Source organism: Amphiura filiformis, chromosome 13, assembly GCF_039555335.1.
Source record: "Amphiura filiformis chromosome 13, Afil_fr2py, whole genome shotgun sequence".
NCBI classification, from domain to species: Eukaryota; Metazoa; Echinodermata; class Ophiuroidea; order Amphilepidida; family Amphiuridae; genus Amphiura; species Amphiura filiformis.
Genome location: NC_092640.1, coordinates 29,475,964 through 29,499,003, shown reverse-complemented (window position 1 = coordinate 29,499,003; position 23,040 = coordinate 29,475,964). Strand labels below are relative to the sequence as shown.

At 35.4% G+C, this 23,040-nt stretch overlaps 1 protein-coding gene and 1 pseudogene across 1 annotated transcript in view; one reads left to right on the top strand and one right to left on the bottom strand.

Annotated features, from left to right (window-relative positions):
• Nucleotides 1-23,040, bottom strand: part of LOC140168212 (ankyrin repeat domain-containing protein 49 pseudogene) — a 119,883-nt pseudogene that overhangs the window by 62,090 nt on the left and 34,753 nt on the right.
• The window catches only part of LOC140168213 (uncharacterized), an 88,545-nt gene that overhangs the window by 56,218 nt on the left and 9,287 nt on the right, over nucleotides 1-23,040 (top strand). The window contains exon 5 of the mRNA XM_072191552.1: nucleotides 22,080-22,154. Within this exon, the coding sequence (XP_072047653.1) occupies nucleotides 22,080-22,154 (75 nt within the window). The remainder of the gene's footprint in view (nucleotides 1-22,079; nucleotides 22,155-23,040) is intronic.

Genomic DNA, 23,040 nt, shown 5'->3' with positions numbered 1-23,040 from the left:
AGAATATCAGAGGGTTGTCCCTTGTCCAATGATATAGTGCACTTTATGATGTATTAAACATTTGAAAATACAACTAAACAGAAGATTATATTTTCAAAGTAAACAAAATTAGGAGGCATAGACAAGTATGACAAGTGTAAGCTTCAACAATTTTTTCATCTTTAGAAACTTACTTTATATTCCAAACTTCCTCTTAACTCCAACCCATTTAAGCATTAGTAAGACATTCTTGGAAATGATAATGATCTTTAATAATTCTTAGCTCAAATTAAGTTCTAATTTTAAATCGTTCTGAAATTGAATGAAATTACATTTTTTTTTCATCTTTAGAAACTTAATTTTATATTCTAAACTTCTCCTGTCATCAAGCATTAGTAAGACATTCTTAGAAATGATAACGACCCTTAACAATTCATAGCCATTATTATGTTCTAATTTTAAACTCTCCTAAACTTATTCAAATTACATTTGTTTTTTTCATGTTTAGAAACCTTCTTCCATATTCCAAACTCCCACTTAACTCCTGCTATTAAGCATTAGATCTTCTTGGAAATGATAACAATTCTATGCCTAAATTATGTTCTAATTTAAAACTTTCCTGAAATTTACTCAAATTACAATTTTAAAAGACACTCGATGCATAAGTGTATATTTGAGAAGAAGAAGAGGTGTTATTCACTCTGTGCCAAAATGCTCTCATCTGATGCCAAAGTCCAATATCCTGCATTCAACAACTCTTCCTATACCTTTGTACAGGAGCCAACCGTTGTTAATCCGTGATGATCGAACCCACACTTTTACTGTAGCGTATACGCGAACGCGAGCGAGAAAATTCGTCATGCCTGGAACCTTTGTGCGTATGCCAGCTTACAAGTTAAATTCAGTATTTTTCAGGTAGCGGCTAAACATTGCCGTTTTATTCTGTAGTTTTATTGCTGATATCAAAAGAGAAATCATCGAAGTTTTTGTAAGGCTGAGTGGCAATGATTGACTGACATTCCTCGTAAAATAATCGTGAATTATACGATCTTTACCTTCTTTTCGTTGTTGAAAAGGATTCAATCATGTTTCATCGTTGTTCATCACCGATTAACAACTGCGTTCAGGCGTCTGCGTGGTTTACTTAGCTCGGGCAGCTAAAGCTGCCCTCGCCAAGTAAACCACTCAGACGACAGCTGACGCATCGTTAATTAATCGGTGATGAACAACGGTGAAACATGATTGAATCCCTAATTCAACAAGCATAGGTCAAAAGTTGACCTCAAGTTGCAGTATATGAGTTTTTGTACCCAACATATTCAAAGGTCATTCTATTAATGTACAAACCTATTGGGGTTAAAGAACTGTGCCTGATAGATGAGCATGTTTTAGATACTAGTGACTTGAGATTTTGCTTGCTGTACAATGCCTATTTTGTTTTCACAATCCAGGAAAGGTGAAACTTTATTACAGTTATTAAAGTTCTAAAATTGGGCTATTCCAGTTGAAATCCATACACCCCCATGATCTTAATCTTCCAAACAGGGAGTGTGAATTTCAAATGGGGTTACCTGAATGGGCGACTCCATTTAAAATTCTGTGTGGAAGATTAAGGTCATGTCTTCCATAGGGGGTGTATGGATTTCAACTGGAATAGCCCGATGCGTCAGGGCTCTATAGGACTGTATCAAATAGAATGTGGCTTAGGGCAAGTATCAAATAAAATCTGAATAAAACAAAGGAATATTACAGTAAATCAATAAGTCTTTCAGGAAGATGAATTGAAATTTGAGTCTTGAACTCCAAGTGATGTATCTCTCACTCTCTCATGAGATGATTCTGTTATACATTGTAAGAGGGTGGAAAAGGAATTAAATTTAAAGGAGTATGTCATAATCTACAGTCTCATCCCTTACTTTTCTAAAAAAAAGTTGAGATTGTTATACCATTGAAAACCTCTAGCTACATAATGTTTGCATGCAAAACGTTTTTGTCTATTTATTCGGTACAATTACCTAATAGGGTGCAACTTGCTAGACTTGAGTCCAGTCCTCGTTTACGGAGGTTAGGGTTTAGGGTTGGGTAGGGCAGTCTTGTAATAAAAGACTAGTAGAGTTGCACCCTATTCGGCAATCGCTCCATTTATTCGCTTGGCAAAAAAATATTGTCTTTCTATTTATGTTCTGTAAACAGAACAAAATAACAACAGAGTGGCCTATGGAGCAATGTAATACACATAACCATGCATAACTCGCAAACACAAAATTGGAATCAACTGAAATATAAAAATGCAACAATCACACAATACCCCTTTAATATAGAAAAAGATGTTAAGCTATGAATATTCACATTGTTATGAAATTATTACAATGGAATATTTCTAATATTAAACAAATTTGCAGGTAAATAATTCAATTTGTCACATTTTTTAGATTTTTTTTCATGTACATGATGGCCACAAAATAATACATGAATTTATAACAGTATTAAGTTATCAAAGATGCAGAAGTTGCCTGTAGCAAAAATATTTTGTTTCAGTGTAAAAAAAAGTCATTCAGGTTTGCTGCTGAAGAAAAAGTGACAAATCTGGGTGATTTCTAATACCTGTAAGCCTCTGCACTAGTACTACAGCTCAACTGATCATACTTTTCCTACATTCGACCTTGCATGATTTTTGAGTTGACACAGTCATGAAAATAACTATAGATACTTGACAGACCATTAGTAGCCCAGTTCTGAACCTTTTCATTGATCATTCATAACAATATGTATCTGATGGATCAGTGAAGATAAGAAGGGATTATAATATATCCGTAACCTTGATATTATAGTACATCTCGAGGAAAAAGTGCAATGGACATGTTTTCATTTTATGTTTCAAATATCCCATGAAAATTGAGTATTTAACCCAAAATGGAAAATGGAACAATTTATTGGAAATTTTGTTGACATCTTTTTCTGCACTGTATTATACCTAAATTAAGAAATTTGATAAATATTCAAAGAAAATATAGGTCATCCAAAAATGTTGATTTTTACACATTTTGGGGCAAAAAAGGAAAAATAAGCAAAAATATCAAAATCTGTTTTAACAGCTTCATTCATCAAGTCATAACAAACATCAGCCTACATGCTTAATTTCTAATAAAATATTGAAATTGTGAAAATATAGGTATTTATTGATTTTCATGTTTTTTCTTGCAAATATGCTAATAATATGCAAATTATGAAATTGCAAAATAAAGTTTCTACATAGCATACATCTTTCAAGTGTGATGTTCAAAATGACAGACATCAAAAAGAGATTCAATGAAATGTAAAGGTGTAGTAACAATTTTGGCATGGACTGTCTGGTTAGGAAAAGTACGGTAAGTTGAGCTGTAGAAAATGCCAAGATTTTATGTTTATTAGATTCAGGTAGCAACTATACCTTTAACACCCCTGCCCAATTTTGTGCCTATTTTTTTATTTTTCTCAAAAATTATAGCGCATTGGTGACAAGTAAGATATGTATATTATAGGGGCAAGGACTACAACTACTGCACTGGAAATTTTTATTTCAGCACAGATAACAGTTGTGGGAAAAACCAATATTTGATCAATAAATCAATAACTACTTGCTTTGACTTGCTGAATTTTCAGTGCAGTAGTTGTAGTCCTTGCCCCTATAATATACATATCTTACTTGTCACCAATGTGCTATAATTTTTGAGAAAAATGCAAAAAACTAGGCACAAATTTGGGCAGGGGTGCAGTACCCCCTTAAAAGAAATAAAATGCTGAATTTGTTTTTCATATCATAAAGTCATGTATTGTTTTTCTGTGCAGACAATCAATGCATTCACAAGTCACTTGGAACAAAGATTAGAATATAATAATAGATTCTTTCAATAGGTGTGCAAGCTTTTTGAAGATGACATCGGGGAATATTGATGAAGTAAATTCACATGATGGGTTTGATTGCGTATTGATTTGAATTTAATGTAGATTTGACTATTTAACCCCCTGAGCACTACCTGCCGATGTAACAGTGTCTCTGATTGGTCAATTATATGATATCTTCACTTTAATCACCAATCAGAATGGAGCTTTGCAAATAATTCACCCCAATTTTTTTGTATGGTGAAATTATTCTAACAATGTTGCTGATTGGTCCAATTGATAATGAAAACTTCTTTTTGACCAATCAGCAAGTAGTTCTTATGGGGTTAATAAACCTATATAGCTTACAAAAAATTAAGCATTTTTGGAATAATTCTGGTATACCCTGTGCACAAGTATAACCCTAACCCTAATCTCAACCCTAACCATAAAAAATAGGGTATGCAGGGCAAACCAGAATTGTATTGAAAACACATGGTGCACAGGGTAAACCAGAATTGTACCGCATTTTTTTAAATGTTTTAAAAAACATGTTCTTTGGGTTCTGCCCATGGATTTTTAATGGTTTCTTTGGGTGATCTGAAATGTATCTGCACAATGGATTTCTAATGGACTTGGTGTGCTGAAATGTATATGCCCAAAGATGTGTTCCAATATCTGTAATCTGTCCATGGATTTCTCATGGATCTTTGGGTGTACTGAAACATATCTGAAATGTATCTGCACATGGATTTCTAATGGATTTGGTGTGCTGAAATGTATCTGCCCTAAGATGTGTTCCAATATCTGTAATCTGCACACAGATGTCTTATGGATCTTTGGTGTTCTGTGTGTGAAAAGATAATCTTGTTGGCAGTACATCCTTGCATATATTTTGTCCTCAAATGACAAATGTGTGCAACTGTGCATGATAAACATCAAATTTTACAAAACTTTATCTGAATCGCAAAGATATGAAGCAGATTAACAATCCATTTATATGTCACCCTTCCCACCTCCTATCATTCAATTTTGATGGTCTGCAGCCTGACATGATATGCCTTTGCTCAATATTGTAATTGGGAATAGCAGAGGCCTTTGAATGAAGGCACAGATTTACATTAATTCTCTCCACGCAGGTGTCGACTGCAGACGACAAGTTTCAATTTTTTTTTTCAAATTCAAAAATTTCAAAATTGTAAATTTTAATGTCTATATTTGGAATCAGCATGAAAAATACATTAAAATGAGTACAAACAAGCCTAGTATTGGTTCAGCGGTTCTTAACATAGCTCTTGATATTTTGAGAATATCAAGAGTGGAGAGATTTGCCTTAACTCACCACGCAGGTGTTGACTGCAGACGACAACTTTCAAATGTTGGTGTTTTGTTTTTTTTCAAATTCAAAAATTTCAGAATTGTAAATTTTAATGTCGATATTTAGAATCAACATGAAAAATGCATTACAATGAGTACAAACAAGCCTAGTATTGGTTCAGTGGTTCTTAAGATAGCTCTTGATATTTTGAGAAAATATCTCAAATTTTTTGATGTTGTTGTTGATGGCTACGGCTAGTATGCAAAACATTAAGACATTTGAATTGCATAGGGCTATTCCACTTGAAATCCACACACCCCCTGTTGAAGACATCATCTTTTCCACTGATCCCCATGTCTCCCAGTTATGTGTATTTGAATTTCATAATCACTGCAAATAACTCCATGTAAGTGTAAATTGATATCCACATTTAGTGTCGATTACTAGCATACATAATACATTATAACCAGACGATGGTGGCCGACATCCATTCAATGCCGGCAACAGCCAATAGCATAAACAAAGACAATATAAGACGGCAACACTGCCTGGACGTTGCATGGACGCAATTATTTTTCCCTGAGCTTTATTGGCCCCGTTACAGAAAAAAAAAAAAAAAATGCACAAAATATATTTCCCAATGCAATGTACCGTATACATTTTCACATGAAAATAAATAATTATAGATTCAAAATGAATGTCAGAAGAAAAACTATTTTTTCTGCCGGGACCGGTGATTGAACCCAGACCGCCTGCGTGATAGGTACCAATGCCAACCATTACACCACAGAGGTATTGTTTTACAGAGGGGAAATTTTAATATATATCATAACATGTCGTGCGTTATTCATACAAAAAATTCAAAAAACAGTACTTACAATGAGGTTCATTGTCGAACCTCAACGGATTTAGACTGATAAAATATTGCTTGATAATATACATACACGTTTGGAATTATTTGAGACATTTTTGTGTTTACGTGTAAAACCAATGACGACGTCAAAATTCAGTCGATCTTGGCTGGCCCCCCTGATTATAACCACAGTTTTAATTCCGACTATGACAGCCTGATTTGTGTTGATCGTATATAGTACAAGCAGTATGGAAGCACTTTAATCGTATCTTCATTTCAGTGTCAGATTTTAATTGTCTCTGTCAGATTGCTTTCCCATTGTGCTGTTCAAGTTGAAATCCATGACCCTATGTAAGACATGACCATAATCTTCCACACAGGGGGTGTAGATTTCAAATGGAGTCACCCATTCAGGTAGTCCCATTTGAAATTCACACTCCCTGTGTGGAAGATTGAGCTCATGTCATCCATAGGGGGTGTATGGATTTAAACTGGAATAGTCTATTTGCCTTTTACTTCCTGTTCTTCCAAAAAATGTACTCTCTTAAATTGGCCGATTAAAATATTTCATTCTTTTAACGATCAAGGATAGGAATCAATCTAATTAGATTGAAAATAGATTGAAATGGGTTTTTGGTTTGACTCTAACTCTTTTTGCAGACTGATTTCACTATCCAACCATATGTTACTCCAAATGGCATGTATTGCATATGTTAAGTTTTTTAGAGTGAATATTGGAAGGGATTTGTTCCTAATTCGGGACAACAAAAGATTGAATAACAATGAAAAGCAATCCTTTCTATTGGAATTTCAATCGAAAAAGATTTCTCCCTGACTTTAATTACTAAAAGATTGAGAATTACTCCATTTGATTTGATGGAAAAAATTAGGGACATCATTTGATGAAAATTCAATCTTTTTGATTGAATATTCAATCAGGCAATTTAAGAGAGTAATAATCTTAGTTTTGATGGATTTAAGGTGTTTTGTTATGGCAATTATCACTTAAAATCCCTTTAAAGAATAGATGATATAACAACAAATGCAGCATAGTCTCTCAAATTACACCCATCTCACACCCTGATTTGCTGATAGCAATCATCAATATCGGCTAGTTTATGTCGGCCATTTATTTAAGCATCTTCTGACCGAGCGACAATCGCCAACAACATCAGGGTCAAGTTTCAAGTGATTTGGCTGTACGGGCTGTGTATAATCAAGCCCTAAAAAGAAGACTAGTCCCCCATGGGAAATTGCGCCTGAAAAACAGAGGAGTGAAAACCTCTTTCAAGCCAATGCTTGATAACACTCTGCGTGTAGATATTGACTACCGTCTGCTACGATGGCTAGCTTGGATTTGCTTTGAACAAAATCGGGACAATTCTTAGGGGAGAAGGTACTCGGATTATTTTCAGTGGCGGGGTCATGGGGGAAATGTCCTCAGTCAGAGAACTCTTGCCTCCCAGTAAAAAGCCAAAATTACAAAACTTTCCACTTTTTGCAGCAATTTTTCGCAAAATATGTTGATTTTGCCCCCCCTAAAAAATTCACTTTCCCCAATGTGTCCCCCCCCCGACCCCGAAAAAATTCCTTCCTATATTTGAGCAAAGTATAACAAAGTTCAATTTAAGATTTAGTACAATGTCACCAATGCATCAGTGGAGAGGCATACTTTTCTGCTCTTATATTCACATGGGTATTGTACAACGCATCTTCCTGTTCTAACATAAGGTGAATAGCGCAAATTAACGAGCTTTTTAAACAAGTAAGACTGAAGACTTATGTGTGGACTCGTATTTTCAAACAGACATAATGTGTGTTGCGTGTCGTATCGCTTTCATCATTTCGCAACAGTTCTATTTGGGGAAGGCAATGGACCTAGTTATGGATAGCAGTGGGCTGTTACATTTCAAATCCACACTATCCCTGTGGAAGATTTAGGTAAAGTCTTCCACAGAGGGAGTATGAGTTTTGAATAGAATAGCAATAGGGTAACTTCCATTTAAAATACTCACACCAGTTGTAGAAGATTATAGGTAGCCATAATACAGAGGGAGTATGGGTTTCAAAATGATTAACCCTGACCAATTACATTTGAAAAACATACTCCCCCTGTTAAAGATAGTACCAAAATATTCCACAGGGGGAGTGTGGATTTTCATTGGAATAGCAGAATTTCTAGTTTTTTCCTAATTACCCTTTGATATTTGCTCTATTTCCTCGATGTTTGCTTACACAAAGATACAATCGGAAAAGATGTAATCTATACTATTCAACACCAACAGCAGTATGCTGTTGAGAGGGAAGTTTAGCTTGAAATAACAAAAAGGATGCAACTTGTGTTTGATTTTCCTAACATCATACATTTTTCATCAGATTCATGGCACTTTTGAATTAAATACCAGCAGTAAAATGTTATTGTGTTGGCAGTTTAGCTTGAAATAACAAAAAGGATGTAACTCTTGTTTGATTTTCCTACCATCATACATTTTTCATCAGATTCATGGCACTTTTGAATAAACAACATCAGCAAAATGCTATTGTGTTGGCAGTTGAGCTTTGAAATGACAAAAAGGATGTAACTCTTGTTTGTTTTTCCTACCATCATACATTTTTCATCAGATTCGTGGCAGTTTAGCTTTGAAATAACAAAAAGGATGTAACTTGTGTTTGATTTTCCTACCACCATACATTTTTCATCATGTATGGCACTTTTAAGTTTAATACATCACAAAAAGAAAGTCCTCACTAATTTGAGTGGTCATAATTTTGAGCACAAATAATTTCTAAAAGCGAATATGTGGAAAATTTTGCTAGCTAGCACAATAAACATGAAATTATTTCCAAATGTGTACCTTTTCCCAAGATATTTAGTTTACATGCAAAAGGTGGACTTAATCCCCCTGAAATGGACATTTTGAGCTTCTTTGATCAGTTTATCATGAAAAAGTAGTCCCTTCTTGCAATGCATTGGCATATGTTATAATTTTCCCCTGAAAAGTGGACATTTTTTGTTGATAATTGCTATCTACTGAAGACAGCAAAGGGTCCGGGGCCAAAGGGTATATGATAGCTCCCCACACTGTAATACCAAATTGTGCACCATTTTGACATGGTAAGACAAATTTATATCAGAAACTTGTTGATGTTTATCCATATTTATTCACATCAATGCGCAATTTTGTGCAAAATAGTAAAAATATGCTTACAAAATTAATATTTACCTGTATTTTGTGAGTTGTTTAATCTTTGCAGGCTCAAGACATTACTTCTGTAGTCATTAGTGCAAGATCTGTAATGCAAAGAGATACAATAATATTATTAAAATAGTGTATATACATATTTGCATATCAGTATTTCTTGTGAATAATAGTAAGGCGAGTGATATGGTAGAAGCCACATTTGACCAGCTCCAACAAAACAAGTTGCCAGACATGTTTTTGAGTTATAGGCTTTTATAGATGACATGCCCATAAAATAAATCAAATTTTGGAAAATTTTCTTAATTAAAGTTTATTGTCTAGTGCTTACATTTGTATTCAAATAATGAAATGTCAAAAATGGGACTTGTTCCTGGTTTTGTAAGAGCGGGTCACATATTTGTCCAGTGTTGGTCATTTAAAGGAGTATTTCGTGATCCTAGCATCCTCTTTTTATGATATTTTTCAGTAGATATCCACGAAAAAAGCTTATTCCCAAAATTTCAGTTGATTCCAATTTTGCGTTTGCGAGCTATGCATGATTATGTATATTACACTGCTCCATAGACAATGTGTTGTAATTTCGGTCTGGTATACCAGAACGAAATTCAAATTTCACGATATCTTTCCTAAACGAATAAATCTGCAAGAAATTTTTTGTACATAAATATTATGTAGCCAGAGGTTTCCAGTGATATAAAAATCTCAACTTTTTTTGTGAAAAGTGGGGGGATGAGGCTGTGGATCACAAAATGCCCTTGTAACTAAAACAACTGCAGCATACTTCTTTTATATTAATACATTTATAGGAAATGAGTCAAAAAACTAATAATTGCATTTATATTTCCATTGGTCTTGCAATTCTTGAGTTAAGGCTAATAATATATCATAATGAAAGTTTTGGGCATTTTCCCCTTCCTGAGAAAAATTGCGGAAATGACACGCGCACATTGTCATCGCCTCGATATCTTCATGGCAGAAATCGCCATGGTAGGTTGAATCCACCGCCACGCATGGCCATTTTATATCGACCTGTTTAATAGTTTTGTGTCGTATCATGGGCGAAGGACATCTGACTAAGGCTACTGACAATAGCCCGATTAGCCCGGTTACTGTCCTCGCTGTGTGTTAGTCGAGCATGGTACACCATAGGTCATATGGTTTTAGACTACCTTCACGATTGGCCTATACACTGCGCTATATAATTCGGCACATATAAATCAAAATTATTGTCAGTTTTTGACTCAAGATGCAAGCTAGTATCTCAAAGCGCAAACTAACGACTATCATATCTGTTAAAAATATATATTCAAGTGCAAGGAACCACATCTGGTTTCTTTATACGAAATCATTTACGGGAGATATTCATCATTTTCAAACCCGGTATCCAAAGATTTATCGTCTGAATATCAATCGTGCATAGCACATCCACATGTATCGATCCCGTGTATTCATTTCAGTGTCTCTTGCTGTATAGTGTAATTATTAACCGGGCGATGTCGGTGTGACCCGTTATATTAAGCCTTAAGATCTCCTTTATAGAACCCATACTATTACTCTTGTGTGTCAGCTTTATTTGTCTCAATATTTGAGTGCAAACAACACTAGATCATGCTCCCCTCCAACCTGCATAAAAGTGTAGAGAGATGTGCATACAAGTATCATTTCCACTGCAATCATGGAGTACAAAATTGATCAATACCATGCACATTTTGTCATTATGTGTACTCTGCTGTTTACTCTGCTACCTGTCAATTTATCATCAGTTATATGTAATTGTCATTAGTTGGTTTTATTTTAAATTCAATTTAAAAATCCCTCAGTGTTGCTAAAACTTTCAAGTGGCAAGTTGTGGCAATTAAGCTGCAGCAAGAGCTCTTAAAGAGCCCAAAATGTAATGAAGCACTAATCATTGCACCCAGTTTTTTAGCGTATTTTAGCAGCAACATGCTTGAAATCACCCTATTGGGTGTATTTTAGCATTTATCTGCTTGAAATCACCCAATTGGGTGTATTTTAGCAGCTATCTGCTTGAAATCTCCTGATGATGTACAAGCAATAATCATCATTGATTGCTCTGGGGATCAATCTCGAAGTGTGCAAAATCCTTTCGTATAATAAAAAAGATGTTTTATTCAGCGCTCTGAAGCACATATTCTGGCTGAATTGCTTTATAGGAATTGCTAAAAAATGATCAAAAATTATGCCATAATGGCTGCCCAGCCTGATGATCACTAAGCTTAGCCCAGTTGGGTAAATCACATCAATTACTTTATTATTTATCAACTTCCAAGTAGCCCAATCAAGCAGCTAAAGTGGCATCACTGAGATCACTTACAGCTTTTGACTAAAAAGTAATAAAATCAGTAGTTTCAGCCCCTAGATTAGGTCATTCTTGGAAAAGTTCCTGGGAAAAGTAATTAAGTCTGAGGCATAATATGAAAACAATCTTAAAGTGGATATTATTAGCCATAGCTCAAGCAATTTTATTCTTTTTACTTAAAAGACATTATGTTTTTATATGTTGCACTAATTGGTGTACTTCGTTTGTAAGAGCTACAATGCTTAATGCTCTGCATGCTAGCCATGCACTTCAACGGAAAAAGGTCAAGTTTTGAAATATTTGCTCAAAATATCAAGAGCTATCTTAAGAACTACTGAACCAATACTAGGCTTGTTTGTACTCATTTTAATGCATTTTTCATGCTGATTCCAAATAAGGTCATAAAAATTTACATTTCTGAAATTTTATGAATTTTTTTTAACCTTGTCGTCTGCAGTCGACACCCACATGAAGAGAGTTAAGTATTATCAACTTGAATATTGTTTAAAATAAAGAATAGAACGATATCTCGATTTTAGTGTTAATTGAATAGGTAGGTGAGGTAGGTATTTTATGTCAGAACTGGCTGTCAAGATATTAAAGTACTCATATAAATTTATTAGATGATAGTATTTTTGGCTTAGGTATGGCATCAGTGGCCATTGTCAGGGGGGGACCTCAACTTTGATGGATGGACCGTCAATTTACCAATTTTCTAAGAAATTTAGAGCCATCGCTATACCAAAAGTCCAAATGTTTTGCAAACTTTAACACAAATTGACTGCATTTTGAAAAATGACCCACCCATATACCAAAATTGGCCTGAAAAAGAGGTCATTGATGTTCCAAATGGCCAAAAATTAGACCCATGTTGTACCCGGTACTGAGTACCAGCCCCTGGCCATTGTCATATTGAGTGTTTTCCAGTGGTCGAAGTAATTCGGTGGGCAAAGTTATAAATCGCACAATAACATGTAGGCTATATATCTGACTACCTTTATGATGCATTATAAACTCAGGTGTGATGTCAATTAGTAAAGACATCGTTGAACACCAAATAAATCAAGTTTCATAATCTTCTAACATACCCTGATGCACAAATATTTTGGACCCATCAACGTTTGACCTTTTAAAAATTTTTATATGAAACTTAATTTTGCTCAAAAATTAGTATGTTTACTTGATACCATACTGACAAATTTAATTAACAAGATTCTCTAAAACATTGAAATCAAATGTCAAATTTGAGCAAATCGTACATGTACGTGTGAAAAAAAGAAAAAGAAAAACAAGTTCCTTTAAAACTGTGTAGAGAGATGTAACAGGACAAATTGCCCAAGCAACATGACAATCGTTGCTTGGAGTAGAATGAGGTATGCAATGATGTGTAAAACGACAAAAGCTCTGCTGAACCTATCATGTTTTGTACCGTCTAGCACAGCTAAATTTAGTAACATGATTTTATGCCTTAAAACATTAAGAGGCATGGGGAACTCATGGACTGGGCATAGTTCAGAACAATGTAGAGGTCTTGAATAGATGGAGTGACATAAGGCTTTGACAATGAGATTTTATATTCACACCTTTGTAATGTGCTTTCACCCTCATGGGAGCATGGTCAGACAAATTGGTCGAGCAGGACTTTTTACTAGCTGTGATACTGAGCTGAACATTTCAGTATTAAGCTTCAAAAATGCATTTTAAAAGAAAGTAAGACTGAAAATAATTGAACTTTTAATAAACAAAGGTCATAGAAGGGGTACTTAAGTCGGGACATTACTATTAGGAAAATTGAAAGTAAATTTGAAACTTTTCATGTTAAAACACAATGAAGGGACTAGTTTGCAATTTTCCAAAACCACACACTTTGAAAAATAAGTAGTGTTCCTCACTCTCTCGCACTCTCTTAGAAATCAAACATCAAGAAAAATGCTGAATAAAGATGCCATGAAGATGCGAAACAAAGGTCATAGAAGGGGTACTTAAGTCGGGACATTACTATTAGGAAAATTGAAAGTAAATTTGAAACTTTTCATGTTAAAACACAATGAAGGGACTAGTTTGCAATTTTCCAAAACCACACACTTTGAAAAATAAGTAGTGTTCCTCACTCTCTCGCACTCTCTTAGAAATCAAACATCAAGAAAAATGCTGAATAAAGATGCCATGATGGTGTCACAAATTAGGTTGCTGATCAACAAAGTTATTATTAACTTTACACAAAAAATTATATATTGTTACAAACAAAATAATTATGAATACTATAAAACTGATGTCTTACAGAAGGACACATCCTGTGAAGTCAGTATGAGACATGTGTCTAGTTAGACATAAAGTCACGTCTCTGTACAAGACATGTTAAAATATCACAAGCAAGACACTCATACACAAGTCATGTTTTCATGCAAGACACTTCAGTTTTGCAAGATGTGTCTTTGAAGCCTTCTTTGAGATATGACTTGCCAGAGGACATGTCTTTGTGTCTAAGATTGCATTTCATTGTTTCTATTTTCTATGATTTCTATTGTTAAAGATGAGTCTATTGCCAAGACATGTCTTAAATATGCCGCCAAGATACCCACCTTACAGTGAATGCTAAATATTCCTTGATTTTCATGAGTAAATGTAAATAAAAAATAAATTTGAGCCTCTTCAGAATTGTTGTGTCACACTCACATTATTCCCATTGCCCTTGTTATTACACCCAATACAGTTGCTATACTATTTTGCTATCTACTGAAGATATGACTCCTTGCAAATCATGTGCAGATATTCATTGACTTTGCATTTAGAAAATTTAAATGAAAAATAAATTTGAGCCTCTTCATATTGTTGTGTCATACTCGCATTATTCCCATTGCCCTTGTTATTACAACCCAGTTGTTAGTATTTTGCTATCTACTGAAGATAAGACTCCCTGCAAAATGTGCAAATATTCATTGACTTTGCATTAAGTCAATTTAAATTATAAAAAATAAATTTGAGCCTCTTCAGAATGTTGTGTCATTCTCACATTATTTTTATTGCCTTTGTTATCATACCCCAGTTGCGAGTATTTTGCTATCTACTGAAGATATGACTCCTTGCAAATCACATGCAAATGTTCATTGACTTTGCATTAAGTAAATTTAAATAAAAAATAAATTTGAGCTTCATCAGATTATTGTGCCATACTCACATTATTTCCATTACCTTTGTTATCATACCCCAGTTGCTACTATTTTGCTATCTACTGAAGATATGACTCCTTGCAAATCACATGCATAAGAAACATTCTTATAGGGATATAGGATAATTTCAAAATTGAGATACAAATAGGGAGAATTTGTTATTTCAGCTTTTCTTAGCATAGCAGTGACAATGCCATGGGAAAGAGGGACATTCCTCCTGTGGTTTGGCATCTGAAAATATTAAGGGCCGTCTTGCTAATTATATACACTGCAAAAACATTGATTTTGGTGTTAAATATGACAGTTTAGGAGTTCAACTACTGAGTAAACATTTGTGTAGAAGTTTAAAAGTTATGTTTACACATTATGCTGGTTAATTTTTGCTCAACAGTTGAACATAACTAGTCTACATGGTAAAGAAATACATTACAGTGATTCTATCAGAATAAATCTTAGTTTCATGTACCCCTCTCCCCTCCCAATCTGTGTAGTTGTGGTAATAGCCAATGTTGACAAGGAATAAAAAAATACAATTGATTCAATCAGAAATCGTTTTCTCATGTACCCTCTCAGCAGTCCTGTGAACCAGACTGGTCTATTTGGAATCCAGTTTGATCCAAATCTATTTTTGTTGTGTTAATTGCCAATGTTGACAAGGAAGAAAAAAATACAATTGATTCAATCAGAAAATTAATCTTTTTCTCATGTACCCCCTCATCCCCCCGGCCAGCTCTCAGCAGTCCTGTGAACCAGACTGGTCTATTTGGAATCCAGTTTAATCCCAATCTGTGTAGTTGTGTTAATTGCCAATGTTGACAAGGAATAAAAAAAAATACAATTGATTCAATCAGAAAATTAATCTTTTTCTCATGTACCCCCTCATCCCCCCGGCCAGCTCTCACCAGTCCTGTGAACCAGACTGGTCTATTTGGAATCCAGTTTGATCCCAATCTATTTTTGTTGTGTGGATTACCATTGTAAGGATCAACAAAATACAGTTATTCAATCAGAATATTAATCTTATCTCATGTACCCGGCCAGCTCTCAGTAGTCCTATGAACCAGACTGGTCTATTTGGAATCCAGTTTGAAATGGTCATGTCTACCGGGTGAAAACAAATGCAATGATGCTATCAGAATAAATCTTCATCTCATGTACCCGCCCTTCCAACCGCTAGTACAGCTCTCAGCAGTCCTATGAACCAGACTGGTCTACATGTAATCCAGTTTGATCTAAATCTATATTTGTCATGTGAAATGGCCTTGTCTACCAGGTGAAAACAAAATGCAGCGATGCTATCAGAATAAATCTCACCACACTTGACATTTTGTTGCACAAGAAATGTAATAATAGTAGATTCTAATTTTAATTTAATCCAAAAGTGCAAGCAGTGTTGCTTTTATTTAGTCATTTTATACAACTTGAGCATAAATCAAACATTTACAGAATTCTTTATGTAGTGCAATTTTGGGTCTTTCTCAATCTATATTTCATTTGGAATAAAATGAGTAAACATGTTTATTTTAAAACAAAAATGTATATACCGGTACTTGTACTAAATCAAAGAGTACAACAGCATAAAACAGCAAGCTTAGGCTATTTTATAAAAGGCATTTTATTTAATACCCACATAACCAGATGGGTGCTGACATTACAGCTCCTAGAAGACAGGAAATCTAGAAAAGTGACCTTTGGCACAGCAGGTAGTCTTCCTGTCTATTTCATTGTAAACGTGGCATGTTTTGTTTTGGCAGTGTGAAAAAAAGAGTGTAAAAAAACACCACCGTTTGGGGCATTGTTATCAGTGTCGACCCCAGGAATTTTTCAGGGGGCATTGGGGGGGGGGCAAAGTGAATTTGGGGGGCAAAATAAACAAATTTTAGCCAAATTTGCTGTAAAAAGTGGGAATTTACATAATTTTGGGGGTTTTGCCCCCCGCCCGTAGCGCCGCCACTGATTGTTATACAATTTTTTGATTCTATATCTAAATCACTGGAGTAATATTACTCAAAATTTGGAAACATTCACTATGCACCACAATGGCCTCATCCCAATTGCATAGTTCAATAACCTCAATTAAATAATCATACTGAAAAATTTGACCTCAAGTTGCAGAGTATGAGTTTTCATACCCAAATGTTCAAAGGTCATTCAATAAATGTACAAATGTATTGGGGTTAAAGAATTGTGCCCTGATAGATGAGGATGTTGTGGATCCTAGTGATTTTACAGGTAGGCCTCAATGTAAGATATAGCACACTCTGTGAAAAAAAAATCAGTCTACTCACCTTTAACTCTGCTAAGCTCTGCTAAACCAATTATGAGAGCAACATAAATAAATGGGCTTTATTAATATCGTTAACACAATACAATATCATGCTCTATGGATTTCAATTTAAGTATGATGTGACGCCAGGGGAGATCCACCAATGGGCTATTCCATTTATAATCCATACTACCCCTGTGGAAGATTTGGCTAAAGTCTTCCACAGGGGGAGTATGAGTTTTGAATAGAATAGACAATTGGGTAACTTCCTTTTAATATACTCACTCCAGTTGTGGAATACATAGGTAAGGCCATAAAACAGGGGAGTATGGGTTTCAAAATGATTAACCCTGACCAATTACATTTGAAAAACATACTCCCCCTGTGGAAGATATTTCCAAAATCTTCCACAGGGGTAGTGTGGATTTCAACTGGAATAGCCCAATTTAGTTACTTATAGAATGGTATATGTCTGCTATGTGTTATTTTAATACAATAATGTCTCATAGACAAGTGGTATATTATTGATAGCTATATACACTGTGTAAGAGTAAGGTGGAATCCAAAGGGCATACTGTAGTTTGTTTGGCTTATAATTGGCAAAAATTATTCAGTTTTTGTTACTGTGTGTCCCATTTTTCTCAAATAGTCGCCCCCCTTGAAATAAACGCCCCACCACTTTTTTCAACCAAGATGTCAGTTTCAAAAATGCTGATATTTCGTCATTTTAGCGCAAGTTTTAAGCTTACCTAATGATTTTAACAGCAATAATTGTTCTTAAAATGACCTCTAATAAGCGTCCGACTATTTGAGGAAATACGGTATGTGTGTGTCAGTTACGCATTACACAAAGCGCAACTAGCTTAAGCACTGCGCCCAACTGCGTTCACACAATTCTATATCAATACACAATGTTATGAGTGTAATTCTTTTTGACAAATGTAAGCCGAACAAACTATACACAGGGACATTTTTAATCATTAAGCCCCCCGCATAACTCTGAAAGTCCCTCTGAGCCCCCTGCAGGAACAGATCCTGGACACGCCGGTGATAGCGATAGCTATAGCTATTCGTGTGATTGTTGCCCGGCCAACGTTTTCATGCGTATTATGTAGTTTGGCAGAATTTCGCGATTGGATGTGGGGGTGCATGATCTTGCAGTTAATACTTCATGCTGTATCGTTATGGTCTAGTAGCGTTAGGGTTATATTGGCTTGGTGGATTCACCTAAATACATTTATACAGATAGGATTCTTTATTGTGCTAAATCAAGCCTCAAGCCAAGACTAGTTTACAAGTTTGTCTGATATGTAAAGGATGGACTTGCATTCAGTTGCAACCCTTGTGTACAAATGAAATTCCAGTTCAAATCCATACACCCCCTATGAAAGACATAACCTTAATTTTCCACACAGGGGGTGTGAATTTCAAATGGGATTACCTGAATAGGCGACTCCATTTGAAATCTACACCCCCCGTGTGGAAGATTAAGGTCATATCTTCCATAGGGGGTGTATGAATTTCAACAGGAATAGACCATTTACATGAAACCTGGACATGAAAGGAACCTTTATTTCAAGCCTGAAGCCATGTTAGCAATGCCTGTATGGTGTGTAAGGAATGGGCTCTTATTCAGATACAATTCATATGCCAATTGGATATTCAACTTGACCAAGCTAACATAGTGACCATTGCCTTAATTACTGGGTTCACATCTAAAACTAATGTGAAGCCTGAAAAAGAAGATGGAGGAGGAGGAAAAGTTATCAAGCACCGGCCGGTATCCACATGAAAAAGATGCTAATGGCGTTAAGAATGTAGTTTTGAGTTTTGAATTGTCTTAACTATCGTGGCAACGGTGGCGTGTTCAGTTGCAGCATGGAGCATCTCATGTTTTGTGCTCAATCTTGCTCTTGACCCTGGATCTATTTATAGTTCTTGCCCCATGGATGAAGTAGTAGTAGAATATTAATTCTGTGCCAAACAAACTATGCATCAATATTACTTTCTTACCGGGTGCATCCATTTTCCATGTAAAAGCACAGATCCTGGAGCAAATTTGGCAATTCCAGTTGAATTCCATACACCTCCTGTGGAAGACGTCATCACCTTAACACAGGGAGTGTGAATTTCAAAAGGGATTACCTGAATGGGTGACTCCGTTTAAAATCTAGTCTACACCCCTGTGTGGAGATTAATGTCATGTCTACCATGGGGTGTATGATTTTCAAGTGGAATAGCCCATTAGGCCTACACATTGTTCCATAGGGGACCAAGATGATGATCACTGCTGTGTAATGATTTTGTTTTTATGCTTTTGAGAAAAGTTATATGTTAGAAAAAAAATGAAAGTCATAAGCTCTATCACTTGAGGACTATTTTATGTGTGGTAGTTTCATAGCACGTAATAATGTGTTTCGCCAGAGGGAATTTAGCAGAAAACTATTGCAGGAAATTACAATCTAAGATGGCATGGCGATGAGCAAAACTATATTTTGGGAGCAACTTGCAATCTTTCATGAGTTATGAAGGAAGGAAAATTGTTGCCGGCAGACTGTACTATGTATGCATTGTAATGAGTACTAGTACACACATGGAATTAGAATGCCGTGTAAATTTGAATAATCTTGTGGTACAATTTAAACACACAATGTGATTGGGAGGGTAGAAAACCCAGGGTAGAAAATAATTGCACTTGCTCCATGATTCCTTTGCATACTATCAAAAGCAATAGACCATTTCATATCAAGATTGGAAAAGTTTGGAAAAGAGTGCTATTCGTTAAGCTAGGGGGTCAAATTGTACCCAAACTGCATGGCGGACAAGAAATGTCATGAATACCCTTTTGCGCGAAAATACAGCTTATTAAGCCAACATGAGCATTGAGTCATCCGAGTTTAAATATTTTCCTAGCATATTGAACTAAACACCTCAGCAACTTGGTTTTTCACAATACTAATGGAAAGAAATGATCAAATGTTCGTCATTTTTCGTCAGTTAAATTTTTTTTACAAAACAGGTTTTTTATGCATCACCTCTTCCACAAGTCAGTCTCTTACACAAGACATACCACTACACGCTTGATTGCACATTGAGTATCCTTGGCAAAAGTACCTCTCTCATCCATAATTGACCGTCGAAAGGTCATCGTAGTTTATGTTGCCTGTTACACATTGGAACTTTGCACTGTACATGATGCTGAAGAGGTACACAGTAAAAAATATTTTAAACAACACTGTTTACGCCGGTCACTCTAACAACTTATGTTTAAAGTTTAAACAACCTTGGGTTGTTTGAACTTTAAACATCCAATTGTTTAAAATGTTAAACAATTTTTTAAACAACAGTTTTTAAACATCTGGGTTGTTTAACTTTAGTTGTTTAAATGTACACAGTTGTTTAAAGTATTTTAAACAACAAATGTTTAAACCAAACAGTTGTTTAAAGCTGTTTATGGCTGTTGTTTAAAACAGTTGTTTAAAACATACATAGTTGTTTAAACTTGTTGTTTAAGAGTTTTAAACATTTTTGTTTGTTGAAAACAATTTACTTGGGAGAATGGGCAAGAAGAACTGACTGTAAAACATGCACATCAGCCCCATGCATCTGTGCATGAGCAGTGTGAATGTGATACATTCAGAGGTGAGTGTTTGGTTTAAATATTGTTTGATGTGGTTAAGCTTTTTTTTTTACACTCACACTGTACTTGTCACGGCTGCATATGCACAGCTTGCATCATTTAGCATGTACAACACACAACTGTGTGTTCATATAATACTCTATCACATCAAACAATATTTAAACCAAACACTTACCTCTGAATGTATCAATTAGGTCTGGCATTTCCCACTTTTGGAGCAAGTCAATCACATAGTCATCCGCCATGATAATGAATCTGACCCTGATGTCAAGGAAGGAAACCCCTCTTTTGCAAAATTTTTTTTAAACAATGTTGTTTAAAAGTTCCTTTTTTGGTATTATTCATAAATTAAACACACACTGTTTAAAATTCAAGGACTGTCTTTTAAACAATGTTGTTCAAAGTTTGAACAACATCGTTTTAAACAGCGACATTTTAAACAGTGTTTTTGCTGTGTACTTTATGCGTGTACGGTAGGGGAAATTATTTCATGCTTCGGGTTTTATCGGAATGACTCAGTTTGAAATGGTCTATTGAAGACCCCAGTGAAGAAGGACTCAAGTGTCACAGTTTTTAGATACTTCAGTAGCTTGTATAGATTAAGAAGTCAAATTAATTAAAAGTATTTTTAATTGCTCAAAAGGGTGTTAGCTCTTACTAAAGTTGTTCCCAGTGGCGGTGCTAGGGGGGCAAGGGGGGCATTTCCCCCAAATATTGGTTGATTTTGCCCCCCCTGAAATTCACTTCCCTCCTAATACCCCCCCTGGAAAAATTTCTGGTGCCGCCACTGGTTGTTCCTTGTTATGCAAATGAGACAGTTTACACTCTGTAGCTTTTACACTGAGATTTCAGAGCTTGCTCTTTGTTTATGCTAAAACATTTCCCTATGAGCATGAAAAGTGTCTATCGCATGATTATTTGGTGCAGACTATATATCACATTAGTGTACTCAGGCAATGCAATGTTAAAATATTAATATTAACCATAATATTTTCCAAGAACTAAATTTTACATGCAAGTACTTAATTAAGGCCAGCATTTGAGTACATGTATGTACTTCTTCACATGTTATTTTTTAAATAAAAAATTGCACTATAAGCAATATTTTCTACTAGTCTGTCCACTTAGAAGCACAAAGTAAATAGACCTTGGAAACAGGAGGTATGAGAATAATTATTTCAGTGCAATGCTTCTTTGGCGTGCCAACTGCTGCGCGATTTGTACTTGCCGAACGCACCACGCTCTTTACGCGTCACGTCCCGTTTGCGTGTGACGCAAAGCATCAACCCCCGATGCCACAAATTTGGTTTGTACTTCTATGTGGACAGACTGTATAGGCCTACTCTTGTGATAGATATAACTATTTGAACAAAAATGAATTATGTTTAATCAGATGTGAATATTATTTGATTTAGCTGTATAATTTCATCTCACCTTATTGTGTTGCTTTTTTCATGTTTCTTCAACAGCACTCTGACGGCCTCTTTGACGAGACCTACACTTTGGTTGAGATTGTCTGGTTTGGTATTCGTTGCTGCTGGCATGTAAGTATAATACCACTTTATGTCAAAAACGGTGCCACAGGGGTGGGGGATTTGGGGGCAGGGGGCAATATTCAACTCTGGCACTGCCCCTTCATGTATACTCCTCATACAGCCCTCATCTTTTTAGGCATGCAAGTACAACGGCACACAATCAACAGTTTATAGCATAGCCCGGCCCCCAACTCCCCATGTCTGTTACTAAATCTTTCAAAGACCCCCTTTGCAATGATTTTTCATCAAATTTACTGCCCTTTTTCATGCAAAATCAAAGACAAAATTTTGACCAAAAACACCCCCTTTTTTATGGTTTGCGATGACTAGAATTTCAAACACCCCTTTTCAATGACACTCAACATTGACATGAAATTACCAGAATTTCACCCCCTTTTATCCAAATTTTGTGGACAGTGCAAATTAAATACCCCCTATTTTGCTGATTTTGCAGTCAAATTTTGCAGACAATTCAAATTAAATACTATTTTGCAGATTTTGCGGTCCTCGCTATGACCGTTTTTCTGTGCTAATTGGTAACTCTCATGGTTACCAACTTTTGTTTTGCAGGGTGTACAGGGCAAAACTTTTATAGGGAGCACAATTTTCAAGTCATCATGATTACCAGCAGATTACTGGGACAAATGTGTTCGAAGCACATGATAATTTTTCCAACAGCATTTCTGATTGGTTGATAACTTGAAATGCTCATTTCAATTGCCATATGACTAGGCTTAAACTATTTATGGTTAAACTTGCATTTTGCAGATGATCTTAATACCCTCCTTGGTTGGTTCAAAATTGGACACAATATTCATTTTTGGCCAATCAGCAGGTAGTTCTCATAGGGTTAATGCAAAAATTTGTTAAAATGGGGTTATATGACCAATACGAT